Below are 13,749 nucleotides of genomic sequence, written 5' to 3' on the forward strand. Positions count from 1 at the left end.
TCCTCCAATCCTCTGGGACCTCACCTGCGTCCAGTGACGAGGTGGTTTCAGAGTGTAAAATTAATCTGATAGGTGGCTAGAGGTATGGATAACTGGAAAGACCCGGGGGGGGGGGGGGGGGGGGAACAAAAAATAAAACAAAAAACCAAGAGAAACAGTGCCTGTAAGATTTTAGAAATCTCACTAACAGTAAAAAAAACAATATTCAGAATAATTGGTTAAAAATATTGACAGGCCTGCTTTTGCTCAGAATTCCTAACGGTTGCTGTAGCTAAATAGCAGCTGCCAAAATAAAGTTTTCTTTTTGAGTTTGACATGGAGCCAGGAGGTAACAGGAGAACTCCTCCTGATTCCACAGCATTTGTGTGGTGCTTCAAGTCCTCGCTTGAACCCCTTCCTATTGTCCTCCCTTCCCCATCCTACCCAATATTCATTGCCAGCAAGATAAGCAATGCAGAATTAATCTCTTAGAATGGAAAATTGCCTCTGGAGATATGACTGGTGCTGGTAGCTTACCAAAGTATTGAAATTAGGCTAATATTATTATGGCAGCACGGTGGCACAGTGGTTAGCACTGCTGCCTCACAGCGCCAGAGACCCGGGTTCAATTCTGGCCTTGGATGATTGTGTGGATTTTGCACATTCTCCCCGTGTCTGCGTGGGTTTACTTCGGGTGCTACGGTTTCCTCCCACAGTCCAAAGATGTGCGGGTTAGTTTGATTGACCATGTTAAATTGGCCTTTAGTGTCAAGGGGACTAACAGGGTAATTACGGGGGGTTAAGAGGTTAGGACCTGGGTGGGATTGTTGTTGGTGCAGGCCTCTTGGGCTGAATGGCCTCCTTCTGCATTGTAGGGATTCTATGAAACCAAGACCATATAAAAGGCGAGTCTTCTTAAGCTATTTGGACCAGGTCCGCACCATGGACCTATCATTGGTTATTCACTCTTTATCAGGGCATAACCAATTTTTATGCTAGAAAATGTAATATGAAATTAGGGGTTAATGTTTGAGTAAAAAAGCTATGTCAACATTAAAGATTAAATTGAATTGTTGGGTGACGGAATGAGAACAGGTGTTGTATGCCAACATGGACTAGATGGCATAAAATTACCTGATTCATGTTCTAATTCCTATGTATTAAATTTATCATCCTTGATAAAGATATACAATCCAATTACCTTCACTTGCAGGGAAGTTTATTTTTAAACAAGCTCCCTTAAGGATATTTAAATTGCACTTTTCTATACTTAGATCTCATTTAGCCCAGTAGAAGATGCCAAACCCCATATTGTATTATACTGTTAAATAAGATAACTGAGGTAGCAATAACCAAATAGTTCGTGATGTTCAGTGAGAAGCTAACTATAGACATAATCCTATCTATCAGTAAAGAAGGGTAAATATAATAATGAAACTCCAAATCAAATGTATATGAGTCTCTGGGTCAGCTGCATCTTTATGACATGTTAATTATTGCATATCTCAATAATAGCTCATTCTGCAGATGTTCACTTGCTGTTGTGACACTTAATGGTTTGATGACAGCTTCAGTCATTTAATGTCACGAGTATAGTGCACCAGCTGTCTCGTGACCTGTAACATATGTTTGGATAGAAATGTAAACCAAGGTATTTAACATTAAATTGTTTCCAAATGGAACGGTTTATTGCCCACAGTAATTATTTGGATATTAGCTTAAAAATAATAAAAATGTTCTCATTCCACGCAGGTAAAAAAAGTTTCGCCCGAGGAAAGAAAGGCTCTGCCCAGGTATCCAGTGGCGGAGTATTGGAGGTGCTCATTAAGGAAGCAAAAAATTTAACTGCAGTAAAAGCAGGAGGAGTTTCAGATACCTTTGTAAAAGGGTAAGTTTATAAAATTTAGCATCATGTTGTGTTCCACAAATGCAAATAATTGGAGAATCTGTGACCAAACATTTATTATATTAAGTCGTTGTAAATAATTAACTGGGATACTAGGGGAAGTATTTTAGTAATGAATAAAAAGTGCTTTAACACATCCAAAATTAAAAAGTAATCCATGAGATACTGAAGAAAATGTTACTAATTTGCACGTTACTACTGTAAAATGAATGGGGTCTATAGCTCATCACAGCTCATAGCTCATCAGTTGGTGCAACACACTCTAATGCTGGGAAGATTTACTAAAATTCTTATTTAGGGAGTACTAGCAATGTTTTGTTGCATATCCGCTTCGTCTACAGTCAGAGAAAACACATTGGGACTGGTTCAGATATGTAATGAATATTGAGAATTTTCTGTGAACCTGAACTAAAATGTTAACTTCTTGTTTTTCTTATTATTTGTTTGAACTCAGATACTTGCTTCCTGACAACAACAAAGTTTCTAAGCACAAAACACCTATCGTTAAAAAGAGTGTAAACCCCCAGTGGAACTTCACATTCACCTACAGCGGCTTACATCTTTCCGACCTACAAAATGTCTCCTTAGAACTAACGGTCTGGGACAAAGAAACACTTTCCAGCAATGTTTTTCTAGGCGGTATCCGGCTCGGCCATGGCAATGGTAATTCAAATCCTTAAGCTTTTCGTCTGTGATTTTTCTACAACTAATTTGGTGAATAACAGAAGGTCAATCTCAGTCAGATTTGAGCCATGTGGAAATGATAGCTCTCTTGATATTAAAAAGAATCAGGCAATTTGGTTTCAACCTGCAATTATAAAATTGCCGCAAGTTTTGTCTGCTGGAGTATTCTAGCAATTGGAGAAACCACCTCCCGACTCCCCCTCTCTGAACTGGGATACAGTTCCACAGATATGAACAGTTCTGCAGTGCTTCAGTTAAGAAAGTGATGAGATCTCTGGAAAAGGTACTGATTTAAATTTTGAGAGTAATAAGAAAACATCTTTTTCTGTCAGGGCAGTGGACCATGAAAGATTGGTTAGGGCAGATTCTGACATTATGGCAGAGCTGTTATGAGTTGTTTGAATCAGTCTATATACTCCTGTGACGCTCGTGTTCCAGCTCTGAAATGTTGTGTATTAAAAATGTATAGAAGTGGTAGATCCTGGCAGCATGAAAGCTCATTTACCCCAGTCCAACGCCGGCATCTCCACAGCATGAAAGCTACCCAGGTAGAAGTGGACAAGCAGCTATGATTCAAATCAAAATGTGGCAAATACATTAGTGTGCATTGTATGCCATCTACTAGATCCACTGCAGCAACTCACTGAGCACTGCCCAAACTTGTGACCATCTAGGACAAAGGCAGTAGGTGCATGGGGATCACACAGCCTCCAAGTCATACACCATCCAGACATGGAAGTTAATTCATTCATTCAAGTATCTACCATTCCTTCATCATTACTGGGTCAAAATAATGATACTCTCAACACTGTGGGATTACCCTCACCACCGGCTCCAGCAATTCAAAAAGGAAGCTCACCAGCATCTTCAAGGACAGTTGAAGATTGGTAATATGTGCTAGCTTTTCCAGTGGTGACCACATTCCATTCATAAATTTAAAATACATTCACCATATACTTCCTGACATTTTATTTTTAAACAGTGACTCCTAATTCTAGATTCTCCCACAAGAGAAAACATCCTATCCACATCCACCCTATCAAGACCCCTTAGAATCTTAAAGGTTTCAATCAAGTCATCTCTTATTCTTCTAAATCCCAGTGGATACAAGCCTAGCCTGTCCAACCATTTTTCAGAAGACAATCTGCCCATTCTTGATATTAGTCTAGTAACTCTTTCTCTGAACTGCTTCCAACACATTTACATCCTTCCTTAAATAAGGAGACCAATATTGTACACAGTTTTCCAAATGTGGTCTTATGAGTGCCCTATACAACTGAAGCATAACCTCCCTACTTTTGTAATCAATTCCCCTCACAATAATTACTTGCTGTAGCTGCATTCTAGCCTTTCATAATTCATGCACTAGCACACCCAGATCCCTCTGCATCTCAGGGCTCTGCAATCTCCCACAATTTAAATAATACGCTTCTCTATTAGTCTTCCACCAGGTGGCAGGCCATGGAATCCATGATAAGGAAGTTGTTTTGTAATAGTGGTGTGTTGGTTCCATTTCTGTTGCCATGGGGCCTCTGCTGTTATTCCTTAGACTTACTGGCTGGCATGGGAGGCGAGAGCAGGATAGGGAGCCAGGGGAGTTCAGTTAATCAGAGGTTACACGAGATGATACACATTGTTGTGTTGAGTATCTACAAAACTGGTGCACAGTACTCTGCAGTCTTTCCTTGTCTCTAATTCTTTTAGTTTAAAAACCTCTCTCCTTCCCTAATTAGGCAGCTTGCTCAAACACAAGTCCCAGCGTTGTTCAGGTATGGACCTTCCCCAGATGTCACTTCCCCCCAATACTGGTGTCAGTGTCCCATGAACTAGAACTTCTCCCAGACCAGTCCTTAAAGCACACATTCATTTCTCTGATCTTAGTTGCTCTATGCTAACTTGCACATCGTTCACGTAATAATCCTGAGATTTTTACCTTTGGGGTTCTGCTTCTTACTTTGATGCCTAGTTCTTCATACTCTATGGAGAACCTCTTGCATTGTTCTACCTATGTCATTGGTACGTACATGGACCACGATGAATGGTCAAAGGCTGAGGCTCCTGCTCTCTGAGTCCTCTTATCTGCCTCACTCACAATCTCACTCTCCTGTCCTTGACCACTGATTAAATCCAAAGACCCTGTACCAACTGGTACAAAGTATCCAGGTATTCTCCCCCCTCCCTGATGTGTTGCAGCGTCTGCAGCTTGGCCTCCAGCTCAATGACTTTGAGCCAAAGCTCCTCAAGCTGTAAATGCTGACTGCAGTAGTGTTTGCTCTGGACCAGTGTCAATGTGTCTTTATTAACTACTTAAATTATTTTATCCAATTAATTACCACCAGCAGTTTGTATTATTTTTGGACCTGATGAAGAGAATAAACCTTAACCACTAAACCAGATACTCAAATAGCTAGCTTCTACCCTTGTAGTAGAGCAAGAACCAATTCCTATAGAGTAAAAAACTTCAAAAAGGAGCAGCTGCTTCGCTTCCTCATCTAATCCCCTTAATCACCCAGCTCCTGTCCTCTCTTCCTCTCCCATTTCCTTCTCAATCGAAGGAGTTAGCTGACTCCCAGTTACAGAAAAACTTGTTTAAGCTACACTCCTTAATTAGCTAACTTCAACTGCTCTTCCAGTAGAGCTCTGAAGCCCTACTAAAGACTTTTTCAGCCCATCAAACCTGCTCCGCCATGAAACAAGATTACTTTTTTTTTTAACCTCAATGCATCTTTTGCACTATTCCTGAATTCCTTAATGTCATTGGTATCTAGAAATCTATTGAGCTCTGCTTTGAACATACTCAATGACCAAGACTCTGGGGTAGAGAATTCCAAAGATTCATAGAAGAAATTCCTCCTCATTGGCCTATCCCTTATTCTGGTTTTTTGTACCTGAATGGAATGTAAATTTGTTGCAAACCATGTATTAATTTTTTTAAAATGCTAGCCACTGCCTGTCTACCATCACAGCTTTTAATGCAGTTCCCCAGTTTACCTCAGCCAATTTGTCCCTCATACCTTCATACTTTCCTTTGTTTAAAGACATTTTAGATCATATTTCATTCAGTTCATTAACTTGTTTAGACCATGTCCTTGCAGAAGAATCAGCCCAAGAGGCAGCTCTCCATCCATAGCACCACTAAATTCCACAGGCAAATTAGTGCAGCCTTCAGATTCCCTTTTATGGAAAAATCCAGATTTGTATTGTGGGTTTCTGAAAATGATGATAACCGCAAGAAACTGCAAAGGGTTGTGAATGTGCCCAGTCCATCACGCAAACCAGTCTCCCATCCATTGACTCCGTCTACACTTCCCGCTGTCTCGGGAAAGCAGTCAGCTGAATTAAGGACCCCATGCACCCAGACATACTCTCTTCCACCTTCTTCCACCATTGGGAAAAAGATAGAAAAGACTGAAAATATGTACCAACAGACTCGAGAACAACTTCTTCCCTGCTGCCATCAGACTTTTGAATAGTCTCATCATATATTAAGCTGAGCTCTCTCTTCACCATACCTATGACTGCAACACTATATCCTGCACCCTATCCTTTCCTTCTCCCCATGAACTCTTTGAACGGTATGTTTTGACTGTATAGCACATAAGAAACAATATTTTTCACTGTATCCCAATACGTGACAATAAAAAAAATAAAAAACTTGGCAAATAGAGAGATACTGGTATGACACTTAAATGTTTATAATGTCACATAATTGTTTTTAAACTATTTTTAAATTGTTTTAAAAACAGGTCGTAGCTATGGGAATGAAGTTGATTGGATGGATTCCCAAGGAGAGGAACAACATATCTGGCTTCAGATGATAGCAAACCCAGGTATCTTTGTGGAGAGCACAATAATGCTGAGATCCAGCATGGGAAAGCGCAGATTTTGAGCTTAACAGACTGAAAGAATACAACGTGAAATACTACACTGTCAAACTACTGTATTACTGAACATATTACTTTATAATAACTTCACTTTTTAATTTTTGTAAATACATTTCCTTGGGATTTTTTAAACAGTTCATTTTTGTAAAAAATATCATTCAAGATCATCTTGACATCTGGTACAGCAATTGGAAGAGAAAATATTTTCCTCTAGTTGTTCCATTGTGTATGTCTTTATTGGTTAATAATCAGGAATGCTAAGATGTTTGCCTATTTTGTGGAAAAGTAACCAACAAGGTTCCAGTCTCAAACACCACCAACAATTAGTCTGTTCCTATTTCCTGACATAACTGAGTTAGCAATTTCAATAATATGAACTCAAGTGCTGAAGATTTTCTCTATGCAAAAGCTCCAGCAAGATCATAATTGTATATGAAAATGGGCCATGCACAGAGGAAATCTTCCCCCAACCTCTGTAACAAAACATGGTTCTATTGAATGGCAGGTTCCACTCCATTCATGGATTGGTCATTTCAAAAGCACTGGCCATTTAATTCCCTCCCTTGGCCTTCCAATGCCACACACTATTTCGTACCGAAAGAGTCAGCAACTGGACCATTGCAGTTCAAGTCATACCCAAGAATGAATGAGAAGGTCCTATATCTGAATGATTATCTGACTTTACCCTGCTGACTGGGAGTGCTAAGAAAGGAGACTGTATACAGGACCTTACTGTGTAAAGCACAGAATTGTTATAGTGCAGGAAGAGGCTATTTGGCCCATCGTGTCTGCACCAGCTCTTTAAAGGAACATCATGACTTAGTGCCCTTCCCCTGCCTTTTCCCCTACACCCCTGCTACACATTGTTTCTGTTCACAAAATCATCTAATGGTCTTATGTTATGGCTCATTTGAACCTGTCTCCACCACACTTCGAGGCAGTGCATTCCAAATCCAAACCATTCGCTGTGTGAAGAAGTCTTTTCTCACATCACATTTGCTTCTTCTGCAAATCACTTTAAATCTGTGCCCTCGTTCTTGATCCTTTTACAAGTGGGAACAGCTTCTCCCTATCTAGTCTGCCCAGCTCCCTCATAATTTTAAGCATCTCTCTCAAATCTCCTCTTTGCTTTCTTCTCTCCAAGGAGAACAGTCCCAAAGTCTCCAGTCTATCCTCATAACTGAAGTTTCTCATCTCTCGAACCATTCTTGTAAACCGCTTCTGCACTCTCTCCAATGCATTCTCATCATTCCTTTATTGCAGCACCCTGAACTGTACACAATATTCCAGCTGAGGTCCAACCAATGTCCTGTACAGTTCAGCATAATCTCCTTGCTCTTGTACTCTATACCCCTATTAATAAAGCCCAGAATACTATATGCTTTATTAACTGTTCTCTACCTGTCCTGCCACCTTCAATGATCTATGCACACGTACACCCATGTCCTTCTGCTCCTGCAGCCCCTTAAGAATTTGACCCTTTAGTTTATATTGTCTCTCTATGTTTTTGTCCAGAGCTAGAGAAGAAAGAAATGGTGGCATTTAAAACTGGATACGAACTAAACAATTATAGAACTATATTTCAGCAAAATTTAACTTTCAGGTACTAAAACAATCATGAAAAAGGATAAACCGTGAATTACTTTCCCACCTGTGATGGTAGTAATCAAATGTAAGGGTGAAGAATTCAACATCTGTTAATCTATGTAAAATGATGTATGTGCTCTAAAGTCTGCACTGTAAATACATTGTCCAATAAAAATCATCAGAACGTATCCGGAAACATTTTGCTTTGGTCATTGCTCCTTGAGATTTTAGTAGGAACCAGATCATATCAAAGTTAATGAATTTTGAAGTTCTCCTGAACATTATCGGTTTCCCTCAAGACTGGATACTTACCATGTAAATCTTCATGCAAGCCATCCTGTTATTTCTTGGTAAGCTTCAATAATTCTAACATGCTTCAAGTTACAAATTCATAAATTAATTCAGCTGTAGTTAGAGAACAGTTTTGCAGTTCTGGATTCTAGCTCATTGCCATTATTTAGTCACAGTGGACTAAAATCGACCTCTTTAAATCATCTCCCAGTAGTTCAAAGCAGGAGTACAAGGTATCTATGTAGATAGCATGGGAGTTTGAGTTGGCATGGAAATGGCTTGGGGGTACAAGGTGGCATAGCAGGTATGAGGGGTGAGGGCAAGAGAGCCTAAGAGCGGCTGTAATCTCAGGGAATTGAGATGAGTCCTTTAATCAGCCTGCCTTGGCACTTGCCCACCTCCATGGATATCTCTGATAGCCTCCAAACAAGGCAGATCACACCCGGCTCCCTGCCTTCCCCGCAGAGTGCAGTAGTCATTTCCATGGAGATGGGTCTGCTGAGTTAGGAGATTTCCTGACTAGAGTATCACACCTCCTTGGCTACATTGTGGCCCCTAATTCCTATCATTTTCCAGCTTTTTTTTGCATTCATCATTAAAGGTCATTCCAATTAACAGATATCAACTTACTTAAAAATCAAATTAGCAATGTTGTCATTATTGGTGATTGCTAATGGTCACATTATCACGAGCTCCTTGAAAATCAATACAATTACTGGTCAGAGCATTCCAGCTGTACACAGATATAAACTTATTTCATGACATGCCAGTATGTAATTCAGTATTGTGCCATGTCAGAGCTTTGCAGGATCAATGACACTGGAATGGAAAACACAAAGGTAAAATGTTCTTCACTCAGTGGAATTTTAGCTTACAGGAATATGGAGCTGCTTTGTAAAGAGGCCAAAAGAAGAAAATGAATAGCAAACTACAATGTTTTGTGATGGCTTTAATCTTAGACAACAGGCTTGTGCATTTCTCTATCCACAGAAATATGCAGTAATACGATCTACCAGAGACAGGTCAATATACTAAATTATACTTGTATAAAAGGGGGCTTACTTAAGAGGAAACATCCTCTGGCTATCCACCCTATTATGAGAGGACTAAAACAAGGAGACACAGTTTAAAAATAAGAGGTCTCCCTTTTAAGACAAAGGTGAGGAGAAACGTTTTCTCCCAAAGGATTGTTGGTGTGTGGAGTTCTCTTCCCCAAAAAGTAGTGGAAGTAGTAACTCTCTGAATTTATTTAACAGAGTCAGACAGATTGTAGTTAGGTAAGAGAGTCCAGGATTTTAGTGGGGGCGGGGGGGGGGAAAGAGGTGGCGGGGGTGCAGTGAGACAGGAAAGTACAGTTGAGACCATAACCAGATCAGCAATGATCTTACTGAATGGTGCAGCAGGTTTGAAGGGCAAATGGCCTACTCCTGTTCCTATATCCAATTCCACTATTATAGCCTCCTCCTGCTCATTTCCCACATACTGAGTAGAATATTTCCCAATTTAACTTTCCAAGTGTCTGCAAAACATTTCACACAACCACCAAAGCTTTGAAAAATGATTACCTATGTGATCAATGGAAGTGAAGGTGAAATAAGCAACAATTATTTGCACGTGGATACAAAGTTGGCCGAGTGACAAGAAACCTAATTGTGGTAAGTTGTTTTTCAGGCTGGAGGAAGATATAGAGTGGAATTCCCCAATGGTCAATATTAGGACCACTGTTTTGCTTGATCTACATTAACGATATAGACTTGGGTGTGCACAGCACAATCTCAAAATCTACACATGACATTAAACTTGTTAGTATTGTGAACTGTGAGAAGGAGTGGTAGACTTCAAGAGGGTATAGGGTTGGTGGAATAGGCACATGTGGCAGATGAAATTCAATGCAAAGAAATGTGATGTAATAAATTTTGGTAGGCAGAGCGAGGCAATATGAAATAAAGAATACACTCCTAAAAGGGAGAGAGGAGCAGAGGGACTTGGGACTACATGTGCACAAATCATTGAATGTAGCAGGACACATTGAGAATGTGGTTAACGATACATCCAGAATTCTGGGCTTTTATTAATAAGGGCATACAAAAGCTAAGAATTTAAGGATGAACCTTCATAATTGTTGAGGTTGAAGCAGCGTTTTATGTCCAATTCTGGGCCCCAAACTTTAGGAGTAGTGTGAAGACATTAGAGAGGACGCAGGAAAGGTTTACAAGAATGATTCCAGGGATGATGGACTTCAGTTATGCGGAATAGATTGGAGAAGGTGAAAATGGGTTTATCAAAGAGGCACTCTTCTCCTTAGAGAGGTGGAGAGGGAGTTTCATAGAGGTGTTCAAAATCATAAGGGATCTGGACAGACTTGATCAGGAGAAACTGTTCCTATTAGCAGAACCAAAGAACACTGATCTAATGAGAATGACAAAAAGAAGAGACAATGTGTGGAAAACTATGTAGCGAGTGGTTAGGTGAATGCAGTGAAGGCAAATTCGATTGTGGCTTTCAGAAGGGAATTGGAAAATAGTCCAAAAATAAAAACTTTGCAGGGCTGCTGGAAAAGCAGAGACATTGTAATGTCTTTCCATTCTGCACAAATGTCCTAACTTTTAAAAGCATCAAAAATTGAGAGTACAATACAAGTACTATGTTAATTTCAATGCACCGAATTCCACATTCCTAATAAGAAGTAAAAACCATGCTTAATATTAACGCAATGACATTTAATAGCATTGAAATATCTGACTATATAACATTTGCATGATAATATAGGTCAGCTTGTGAACAGAATAGAAGGTGCAGATCACAATTCTTTATGTTTATTAATAAACCAACATGGAGAACACAAAAGCCCTTGATTAAGAAATACTAACCATGGACTCTAAGTGAATTTGTAATATTTTCCACAATACCAACCTCACTGCATGTTACTAGCCAACCTTGCATTGCACACGTGGAGTAAACAAAGTAAACTATAAATAAATCTACTCTGGGCCTCCTTAAATCACTGAATCCATTCTTTTTGATCCAAGGAGCATACTAATTCACTCTCAGACAGCTAAGTCAGTCCAGTCTGCATTGTCCACGCTACAGTGCTCATTACATAAATGCTACTTTGGTGTCAGGAAGATGAGTGCCAAGCCAGGGTTTGTAAGTTTCCTGTCCATGTGTCACCATTTCCAATTAATAGCTCGCAGGTTGAATGTTTTAAAATTCTTCTAAGGTGGCACATTAAAGTGACAAGTAATCTCCTGGTCAGAGACAGGTGAGATACCTAATCCAAGTTTAAGAAAGAAAAGATGCTGTATTTTGATTCTGTTTCATCATCAGAACAGAAAATTAACAGTTCAGCTAACAGAATGGGAAAAGTACACCATTTTAACCCTTTGTGTACTATGGCATTTCATCCCCAGAATCTAGAGTTATCACTGATTGATGTTTCACCACCAAACTGATTTGACTGAACAACTTGGATTGTTACAAAGCCAGTAAAAAATATTCAAATTCAGTAAACAAGATGCCAAATCCTACAGAGGCCATAGGTCTCGGACAGGATAATTCTGTGTGATCATGGACACACATGAGGTATATGCATTTTGTTATTATTAATAAAAAGAACATTTAATGGGTGGCACTCTTTTTATATTTATTACTTTGATTAATACTTCGTCTCCTTCTCTGCACAAATTATTAATCTAATCCTCAGAGATGTGGTTTGAAAGAACACAAATTTTACCATAAATAAAAATAGAAATACTCAGCACATCTGGCAGCATCTGTGGAGAGAGAAACAAAGTTAACATTTCAGATCAAATATAACAACACCATTTTAAGTAAAAATCACAATTTAAATGTTGAGATGTGGGCACCACTGACGAAGCCACATTTGTTACCTATATCTAAGTATCCTTAAAAAGGTAGTAGTGAGCCTTCTTGAATCAAAGAACAAAGAACAATACAGCACAGGAACAGGCCCTTCGGCCCTCCAAGCCCGCGCCGCTCCCTGGTCCAAACTAGACCATTCTTTTGTATCCCTCCGTTCCCACTCCGTTCATATGGCTGTCTAGATAAGTCTTAAACGTTCCCAGTGTGTCCGCCTCCACCACCTTGCCTGGCAGCGCATTCCAGGCCCCCACCACCCTCTGTGTAAAATATGTCCGTCTGATATCTGTGTTAAACCTCCCCCCCTTCACCTTGAACCTATGACCCCTCGTGAACGTCACCACCGACCTGGGGAAAAGCTTCCCACCGTTCACCCTATCTATGCCTTTCATAATTTTATACACCTCTATTAAGTCTCCCCTCATCCTCCGTCTTTCCAGGGAGAACAACCCCAGTTTACCCAATCTCTCCTCATAACTAAGCCCCTCCATACCAGGTAACATCCTGGTAAACCTCCTCTGTACTCTCTCCAAAGCCTCCACGTCCTTCTGGTAGTGTGGCGACCAGAACTGGACGCAGTATTCCAGATGCGGCCGAACCAATGTTCTACACATCTGCAACATCAGACCCCAACTTTTATACTCTATGCCCCGTCCTATAAAGGCAAGCATGCCATATGCCTTCTTCACCACCTTCTCCACCTGTGACGTCACTTTCAAGGATCTGTGGACTTGTACACCCAGGTCCCTCTGCGTATCTACACCCTTTATGGTTCTGCCATTTATCATATAGCTCCTCCCTACATTATTTCTACCAAAATGCATCACTTCACATTTATCAGGATTGAACTCCATCTGCCATTTCTTTGCCCAAATTTCCAGCCTATCTATATCCTTCTGTAGCTTCTGACAATGCTCCTCACTATCTGCAAGTCCTGCCAATTTTGTGTCGTCCGCAAACTTACTGATCACCCCAGTTATACCTTCTTCCAGATCATTTATATAAATCACAAACAGCAGAGGTCCCAATACAGAGCCCTGCGGAACACCACTAGTCACAGGCCTCCAGCCGGAAAAAGACCCTTCCACTACCACCCTCTGTCTTCTGTGACCAAGCCAGTTCTCCACCCATCTAGCCATCTCCTCCTTTATCCCATGAGATCCAACCTTTTTCACCAGCCTACCATGAGGGACTTTGTCAAACGCTTTACTAAAATCCATATAGACGACATCCACGGCCCTTCCCTCGTCAACCATTTTGGTCACTTCTTCAAAAAACTCCACCAGGTTAGTGAGGCATGACCTCCCTCTCACAAAACCATGCTGACTATCGTTAATGAGTTTATTCCTTTCTAAATGCGCGTACATCCTATCTCTAAGAATCTTCTCCAACAATTTCCCCACCACGGACGTCAAGCTCACCGGCCTATAATTACCCGGGTTATCCTTCCTACCCTTCTTAAATAACGGGACCACATTAGCTATCCTCCAATCCTCTGGGACCTCACTTGCGTCCAGTGACGAGACAAAGATTTGCGTC

The 13,749-nt window shown here is 40.4% G+C and overlaps 1 protein-coding gene across 3 annotated transcripts in view; it reads left to right on the top strand.

Moving 5' to 3' along the window:
- sytl5 (synaptotagmin-like 5) overlaps nucleotides 1–8,233 on the top strand; it is a 190,882-nt gene extending 182,649 nt beyond the window's left edge. For all 3 annotated transcript variants that reach the window (XM_078232553.1, XM_078232554.1, XM_078232555.1), the window contains 3 exons: nucleotides 1,732–1,867; nucleotides 2,340–2,548; nucleotides 6,316–8,233. In XM_078232553.1, coding sequence (XP_078088679.1) covers nucleotides 1,732–1,867; nucleotides 2,340–2,548; nucleotides 6,316–6,458 — 488 coding nt within the window. In that variant the 3' untranslated portion in view covers nucleotides 6,459–8,233. The remainder of the gene's footprint in view (nucleotides 1–1,731; nucleotides 1,868–2,339; nucleotides 2,549–6,315) is intronic.
- The last annotated feature ends 5,516 nt before the right edge of the window (nucleotides 8,234–13,749 follow it).

This window comes from Mustelus asterias, chromosome 17 (genome assembly GCF_964213995.1).
Source record: "Mustelus asterias chromosome 17, sMusAst1.hap1.1, whole genome shotgun sequence".
Taxonomy (NCBI): domain Eukaryota; kingdom Metazoa; phylum Chordata; class Chondrichthyes; order Carcharhiniformes; family Triakidae; genus Mustelus; species Mustelus asterias.